The sequence below is a fragment of the Pygocentrus nattereri genome, chromosome 12, assembly GCF_015220715.1.
Source record: "Pygocentrus nattereri isolate fPygNat1 chromosome 12, fPygNat1.pri, whole genome shotgun sequence".
NCBI classification, from domain to species: Eukaryota; Metazoa; Chordata; class Actinopteri; order Characiformes; family Serrasalmidae; genus Pygocentrus; species Pygocentrus nattereri.
In genome coordinates, this window is record NC_051222.1 from 30,536,547 (window position 1) to 30,545,853 (window position 9,307).

Below are 9,307 nucleotides of genomic sequence, written 5' to 3' on the forward strand. Positions count from 1 at the left end.
CTTTAGTTCTTCAAAAGGTTCAGGAACCTCAGTGGAAAGTGCCTGTGGTTCAGCAACTCTTTAGTTCCTCAATCAGTTCCAGAACTTTGGTGGAAACGTGCCGCAGTTCTGGAACCTGTTGGTTCCTCAAAAGATTCTGGAACCTCAGTTGGAAATGGTCTCTGGTTCTAGAACTCTTTAGTTTCTCAAAAGATTCCCGGAACTTTGGTGAAAAAGCTCCTGTGGTTCTGGAACCTTTTGGTTCTACAAAAGGTTCTGGAACTTCAGTTGGAAAGCGTTTGGTTCTAGAAGTCTTTGGTTTCTAAAAAGGTTACAGAATTTGGTGGAAAGGTACCTGTAGTTCCGGAACCTGTTGGTTCCTCAAAATGTTCAGGAACCTCCGGAGCTTCTGGTTCTAGAACTCTTTGGTTTTTCAAAAGGTTCCAGATGCTTGGTGGAAATGCTCCTTGTGTGCCCCTGTATTCAAAGATTCAAACATCCCCTCACATGAAACAGCTGAGCTTTCTCCACCAGGTCACTGAGAGCTGTTTGATTTTGTCTGGCGCCTTCTCCCGCAGCATGTGCCGGGCCCTCAGGCCCTCCTCCTGCACCTCCTCCACATGCTGCAGGCTGGCTACGATGGCCGTGTCGAACACCTCTTTCAAGTTTTTCTGTGTTAGCGCTGAACACTCTACGTAGGCCACCGCCCCGATGGTCTGAGCACACAGCCGAGCATCTTCCTCGCTAACTGGCCGCTCTTGTTCCTCCGCCAGGTGTATCAGCACCTGCACATCTTCACGTAGATCTGACTGTGTCCCTACGAGGATAACAGGGACCCCAGGGCACAGCCGGTGGACTTCCGGGGCCCACTGCTCTGCCACACTACGGAAGGAGGCCGGCAGGATGATGCTATAGCAGAGCAGGAAGACGTCAGCATCGTGGTAACAGAGTGGACGGAGGCGCTCGAACTCCACCTGCAGGGGGTGGGACAGAGTGACCGGTGTGAGAGAAGCAGAGTGCAGAAGACCGAAGCTCGTATCTTCGAAAAGGTTTACAGGAGAAACTAAACAGGCTCTTACATTGAAATACATCGCTGTTGTCGGAAGAAAACCTCGTATCTCCATTTTTGTCGTTTTTCAGTTTTTGACATAATTTGAAAATACCTGTGATCCTTTACTTTGTGTGTAAATTTCATGATGAATGGAGCAAAGGAAACATCCCAAAATAACTTGGGAAAAAAGTCCGGTTCCATTGACTTACATTAAAAGTACAGTAGATTTTTTCCTTCTCCTGTAAAGTTGTCATTTTGAAGAATTGAGGTTTTCCTCTGACAACAGCCATATGTAAATTTATCACACCAGCGTATTTATCACACCAGGGTCATCAGAAGGGCACAAAACATCATCAGGGACAGTACACACCCCCAGCACAGACTCTTCACACTCCTACCTTCAGGCAGACGTTACAGGAGTGTGAAGTCCAGGACAACTAGACTGATCAACTGTTTCTATTCACAGGCCATCAGGCTGGTGAACACCTCACTAGCTACCTCTTGAACTGGTTTAACCTTACACTCAATAACTGCACCTTACCTACACTGTACTGCTGCTGTTAGAACAATACTGTTTACATCTATTACTGCACAGAGTAATATTGTTTACTGTTTACTGTTTACATCTGTTTTCATCTGTCACTTGATGCACTTTATGAACAGCTGCTCCACTTACTTGCACATATGCACGTGTAACTTAAATTTTATTTCAACTTTGCACATACTGTACACTTTTTTGCTTTTACCTTTTACTACGGTTTTTTAGAGTTATTCTAATATTTTCTTTTTTTTATTCTCTTAAGAGTATATATGGTGAATGGAGGAACAGCAAAGTAAGAATTTCATTGTACAGTGCAACTGCCTGTTCTGCTGTGCACATGACAATAAAACTCTTGAATCTTGAATGTAAATGTACATTAATGTTGCTTAATTCATCACTGAAGTAAGCAGCAGCTGGTCTTTTCCACTTTTCAAAAGAAATCCAAATATGGAGACACAAGCTTTAGTACTGACAGTGACAATACATACAGTATATCACTCAAACGTGACATATTCTGTTGCTTTTAATTACAATGACCAGTAAGTCACAAGAGCCTATTTGTAGAGAAAACAGTTCAAAAATATGATTCTGGGATTCATAGATGTAAAGCTCTGAAACAGAATGACTTGTTTGCTACTTTTTCAACTAGCTAGCTAGCGTTCTGTCTGAAGCTCGTGTGCTGCACATTGCACTGAGCATAGACTGTCCTGTATATGAAGCACAAAGATAATATTTAACAATAATATTAAACATTTATCAAACGTTGTGGGTCAAAAGTGAGCCAAAATGACAGCAGCTCACAGGCTAACATGGCTAACAATGAATGATCACTAAGGGGAATGATTTCAGCTGCTACTGCAATACATTCATCATTAGCAACATTAGTCATTTTAAGAGAATTACATCACCTTCAACACTGATTCCTCGACAAGAGCGCTTTTGGAAAGTGCATCTTACACCAAACTCTGTGTCAGCTGCTGCTAAGCATTAGCAAAAAGCTTTAGCTACTTTGAGTGAGAAGCATTATTAGCAAAATGCTCCTTTGCCCTCCTGCATTCCCTGCTGAAATAAGCAGCACGGAATTCCAGGCTATTCTAGCCTGGTTTGTCCTGGTTTATCCTGATCTGGTGCTGGTTTAGGTGGTCTCCCAGCAAGGCCATGCTGGTTGACCAGCATACCAGCATCTAAAACACTGTGACTAGCCATGCTTGTCTATGCTGGTTTGTCTAGCAGGGTTGCCAGTGGAGTTACACACACACAATCTACTCTCTACTCAAAAAAGGACATTTAAAATCCAAAGTTATAATCTATGGGGTGCTAACCAATAACCAGTCACTGACTAATCAATCAGGGGCTTACGTTTAGAGAGCCTTGCTTTGTTTCCCACCTCTGAGATTAAAAAAAGAGAAAAAAAACATTTATCCATTCATGTATCATTCCTCTCCATACACCAGAAATCCAAACAGTAAACTGATCTAATGTACGTTGAAAAGGTGATGCACTGAATTTACTTGATTCATGTCATTTCCACATCTAGTACTGTACAGCTATGGTCCTTAAGGTCTGATTACATACCATTAATTCAATTTAAAGGTAATAATTAAATTAGAAGTCTTGGAGTTACAACATAGTGTATGGACTCAATCCAGTTTTTTAAAATTACTGTAAAATAAGATGGTCCAATTAGGTCCCACAGTAAAAGTTCTGAAGACGATGCAGGTATAGCATCGGAACTCTAGTTCCACAGAAGGAAAATCATCTATCGCTCATCAGAAGCTCTGCAACCTTGGTGGAAATGTGTTTCATGGTTTGGAAACTCCTTATTTCCTCAGAAGGTTGTGGAACCTCAGTAGAAAAGCGTCCGTAGTACTTGGACTTTTTAGTTCTCCGCAAGGTTCTGGAACATCAATAGAAATGAGCCCGTGGTTCAACAACTCTTTTAGTTTCTCAAAAGGTTCTGGAATTTGGTAGAAAAGTATGTGTAGTTATGGAACCTGTTGGTTTCTCAAAAGGTTCTGGAACCTCGTTGTAAAAGGCCTCTGGTTCTAGAACTCTTTTGTTTCTCAAAACTTTCCGGAATTCGGCGGGAAAGTACCTGTAGTTCTGCAACCTGTTGGTTCCTCAAAAGGTTCTGGAACCTCGTTGCAAAGGGCCTCTGGTTCTAGAACTCTTTTGTTTGGAAAGGGCCTCTGGTTCTGTAGCAGATGATGGTCCAGTTAGGTCTAAAGTTGTAAAGATGACAGGGTACCACTCGAGTGATGGCATTTCTGAGAGGGTACATTTGGCTGTATGTGTTCTTTTATTCATACACAAATTATGTACACCTTTCAATCATGTAAATTCAGTGAATCACTTTTTTTTTAGCACAAGATGGATTCAGGGATTCATAGGTAGTGACAGTAGTGCGTCCTGCTATGATGTATAGTTTGGAGACTGTGGCTCTGTCTAAAAGACAGGAGGCTGAGCTGCAGGTGGCGGAGCTGAAGATGCTGAGATTTTCGTTGGGAGTGACAAGGATGGACAAGATTAGAAATGAGCAGATCAGAGGAACAGTGATGGTGGAGCAGTTTGGAGATAAAGCCAGAGAGGCCAGGTTGAGATGGTTTGGACATGTGTTGAGGAGGAATAGTGGATATATTGGTCAAAGAATGTTGGAGATGGAGCTGCCGGGTAGAAGGAGAAGAGGTAGACCTCAGAGAAGGTTTATGGATGTAGTGAAGGTGGACATGGAGATGGTTGGTGTGAAAGTAGAGGAGGCAATGGATAGGGCAAGATGGAGGCAGATGATCCGCTGTGGCGACCCCTAAAGGGAGCAGCCGAAAGAAGAAGGTACTGTGGGAGACACCTTAGGTCCTATAGTGCCTATGAAAACAGTGTGCTAGATAATGAAATATTATTTATTACCTGATGGACCAGAGTACTTGCAGGATAGCAGTGATTATGTGTTGTCTATTTCTTGTAACCTTTTGTCTTTTTGGACCAAAATGTAATGTTCTGCAATGTGTAGTAGGACAGTAAGGACAGCTAGCTAGCAAGCTGTTAGCCTAATGTTTCCACATGTTATCAGTATAAAAGGAGAAGCTATATTCCATTAATTCTTCAATGGTTTGTTTACATACAAAGCAAACTGCCTTGTCTTTAAATTCCTCTCTGAATTGGAAATTGATCTCCAAATGTTCTCTTGTTCATATGGCAGCACTGCTTATTATGCTGGATTAGCATGCTAGTAGCTACTCATTGAGTGCATTGAGCAGTCTGTTAAAACATTGCACACACTCATCCGTGTAACGACATTCCCATGTTCGGGTTCGTTTCGACTTGACTGATAAAACCGATCAATTCAAATCTCAGTTGATGTACACTGGAAGACTTTTTTTTGTAAAAATTATAGATAATATTGTTGAATATGGTTTATTTGCTGGTTCAGAACTAACATAACTCAACACGTCTCATGCAAGGTAAAAGATGTTATTTTTTTTCATGATGTTATAAACCAGTGGTTTTCCACCTGCAGGCACAAGATGGTTGTCTAAGAAGATAAATATTTATGGCATTTGGCAGAAGCTCTTATCCAGAGCGACTTACAATTTTACAGGTACAACAAGGTAGCGTTAGGAGTCTTGCCCAAGGACTCTTATTGACGTGGTATCTTATAGTCAGGGGATTGAACCCCAGTCTACAACTTAGAAAGCAGAGGCATTACCCACTACACAACACCAAATAATGTGTAATTTATGTAGCAGTATATAAATAAAAATGATGATAGTGATGTTGCTGATATGCAGCCTGAGAACTGGCTGTATTAGAGCAGTAGCTTAATGAGCTCTCAGTATGTTTACTTCCTTTCACAGTAACCGCAGAACAAGAGAGAGAAATCAATTGATTCAGGCTCCCCCACCTGTCCTGCCATGTCACAGAGCTGAAGTTGTACTGGTCTTCCATCCACCGCAACCCTCGCTGAACAATGGAAAAAAACAAGTTACATAATCAGTAAGCAGTCAACAATCATATACAACTGAAAACAGATCACAAAGCAAGCAAAGCTACTGTATTATTGGTACAACATACTGTAATTTGCCTTAACTAGCATAAGCGCCCTGAAATGACCTTAGAGTGACCTAGTGGCTTTAGCCTCACACGTCTTAAAAGCTCCAGAGAGTAAAAGCAGGCTAATCATTGGTTAGGCTACATCTGGTGTCGTGACATAAGATGACTACCATATGGCCAAAGATCGTATGTTTACAGTCAGTCTCTGTGGATTTTACTGCCTATTTCACCCTTGAAGTAAAATCAGACAGTCTATATTATCCTCAAAGTGACATTACACAGCCTGCCTTCACATTGAGGTAATATAATAGTGTCTACATCAATGAGCTTATATTATATAGAGCATATTAACCTGTCGTGTATAGCCAATATCAACACTCAGGTTATAATACAAAGTCTATATTAACCCATTTTATAAAGTCTTTTTAAGGACTATATTCATATTGAAGTTGTATTATACAGTTTACACTCATTTGTATTATATAGTCTATATTGACCTGGATTAACCTGTACTATATAGCTTATATTGACATTTGAGTTATATTATACACAGCTTATAGTATTGTAAATAGTATATATATATATATATACCTGTCTTAACATATTAAACACTATTAACATGTTACATAGTGTACTATCGTGTACTACATGATCCACATCGATGTTACATTATAAAATTTATACAAATTTGTACTATATAGCCCATATTATATGAAAAACCTTGTCAATAAAGACTACATTCAATGTTCTATGTTCAATGTTAATAATAATATTGTTTAATGTGATATATGGATACATGTTTATACAGACTGTGTAATATAACTGAAATTATACTGTGAAGTATATAGTACAGATAAATACAGGTTTATATAGATCATATAATACTGGTTAGCATATGTGATATATAAGTTATATTGTATAGTTTATACTTATCTATATTACATGGTCTGTCACACAAGCTGTATTAGCCTGTGCTATATAATTCATATAAGCATTTAAGTTATATAATATACTCTAAGTTAAATAATATAATGCATGCAATACAACATACTCTATAAACATTTAAACTTATAAATCTTTATTAACAATTTTGCATTATACATTTTATTTTATCATTCTGGATATACTTTATAGTCTTTTTTGATGAGTTTGCATTGTATAGTTTATGTTAACACTGTGAGTTTATGTTGTATATTCTTTATTAAAACGTTTGTATTAACTAGCTTATATTAACATTTATGGATATGTTATGTAGTCTTTATTGACCAGTCTGTATCATACACTTTATATTAACATTTGGATACATAATATAGTCTTTATTGACCAGTCTATTATACAGTTTATATTACATTGTGGGTATATAATATAGTCTTTATTGACCAGTCTGTTATATAGTTTATATTACATTGTGGGTATATAATACAGGCTTTATTGACCAGTCTTTTATATACTTTATATTACACTGTGGTTAAATAATATAGTCTTTATTTCCCAGTCTTTTATATACTTTATATTACATTGTGGATATATAATATAGTCTTTATTGCCCAGTCTTTTATATACTTTATATTACATTGTGGATATATAATATAGTCTTTGCTAGTCTATTGTATAGTTTATACTTTACCAGTCTATTGTATAGTTTATATTACATTGTGGATATATAATATAGTCTTTGCTAGTCTATTGTATAGTTTATGCTTTACCAGTCTATTGTATAGTTTATATTACATTGTGGATATATAATATAGTCTTTGCCAGTCTATTGTATAGTTTATGCTTTACCAGTCTATTGTATAGTTTATATTACATTGTGGATATATAATATAGTCTTTGCCAGTCTATTGTATAGTTTATATTACATTGTGGATATATAATATAGTCTTTATTAACCAGTCTATTGTATACTTTATATTACGTTATGGATATATAATAAATATAAGTCTTTATTGACCCGTCTGTATAAAATTGTCTACATTAACCTTTGTATTACAGTCTATATAGCACAGTCTATAAAACACATGGTCCGTATTCAGTACTGTACAGTCAGTATTACCATCAGGCTCGCTGTGCATCGTCACTGTGCTCCTAACCCACACGCTCGTCTGATCTTACCTGAGAAGTGGTCTATAGCAGTGGGGATGTACTCTGATGGGTATCCGTTGGTGGTGTAGCTCACTATCAGGCTGGTTTTGCCCACCGCTCCGTCTCCCACCAGCACGCACTTCAGCCTCCGCTCGGGCAGCGAGATGGAGCAGGTCCCGGCTCTTCTGGGCGGCACGGGAGGAGCCTGATCGTCCTGAGGCGGCATTTCTCACTCATACGGCGCTAAACGATCCCCTGGGTCTGTTCTAAGACATGCTGCTTCATCTGCGGGAGAGCTGATCTGCTCCAGCCTCGCCGGAGTCCGCGCGCTCGCGGGACGCGCTGAGTGAAGTTTCACTGCAGCTGATGAACACAGTCCGCATCTGGGCTCCGGGCAAAGCGGATTACAGCTCAGCCTACAAGTTTATTACCAGCCTACACCAGCCTACAACTCACACAGCCGGGGCTTCAGGGACAAGCTCCTTCTGGAGCCTTTACACACAGCTTAGCCTGGTTTAGTGACAGCCTACAGACCCTGAGGTTACATAATAAAGCCTATATTAACACTGAGGATATATGATAGAGCCTATATTAACACTGAGGATATATGATAGAGCCTATATTAACACTGAGGATATGTTATAGAGCCTATATTAACACTGAGGATATGTTATAGAGCCTATATTAACACTGAGGATATATGATAGAGCCTATATTAACACTGAGGATATATGATAGAGCCTATATTAACACTGAGGATATGTTATAGAGCCTATATTAACACTGAGGATATATGATAGAGCCTATATTAACACTGAGGATATGTTATAGAGCCTATATTAACACTGAGGATATGTTATAGAGCCTATATTAACACTGAGGATATATGATAGAGCCTATATTAACACTGAGGATATATGATAGAGCCTATATTAACACTGAGGATATATGATAGAGCCTATATTAACACTGATGATATATGATAGAGCCTATATTAACACTGAGGATATGTTATAGAGCCTATATTAACACTGAGGATATATGATAGAGCCTATATTAACACTGATGATATATGATAGAGCCTATATTAACACTGAGGATATGTTATAGAGCCTATATTAACACTGAGGATATATGATAGAGCCTATATTAACACTGAGGATATATGATAGAGCCTATATTAGCACTGAGGATATATGATAGAGCCTATATTAACACTGATGATATATGATAGAGCCTATATTAACACTGAGGATATGTTATAGAGCCTATATTAACACTGAGGATATATGATAGAGCCTATATTAACACTGAGGATATATGATAGAGCCTATATTAACACTGAGGATATATGATAGAGCCTATATTAACACTGAGGATATATGATAGAGCCTATATTAACACTGAGGATATGTTATAGAGCCTATATTAACACTGAGGATATATGATAGAGCCTATATTAACACTGAGGATATATGATAGAGCCTATATTAACACTGATGATATATGATAGAGCCTATATTAACACTGAGGATATATGGTAGAGCCTATATTAACACTGAGGATATATGATAGAGCCTATATTAACACTGAGGATATATGAT

General features: G+C 38.4%; 1 protein-coding gene across 1 annotated transcript; it reads right to left on the reverse strand.

Moving 5' to 3' along the window:
• Positions 1 to 210: 210 nt before the first annotated feature.
• On the reverse strand, positions 211 to 7,929 carry si:ch211-133l11.10 (rho-related GTP-binding protein RhoU). The gene is made up of 3 exons (XM_037543727.1): positions 7,734 to 7,929; positions 5,470 to 5,528; positions 211 to 953 (listed from the first exon to the last, which is right to left on the reverse strand). The coding sequence occupies exons 1-3, from the start codon at positions 7,927 to 7,929 to the stop codon at positions 483 to 485; spliced, it is 726 nt and encodes a 241-aa protein (XP_037399624.1). The 3' UTR covers positions 211 to 482.
• Between the last annotated feature and the right edge of the window lie 1,378 nt (positions 7,930 to 9,307).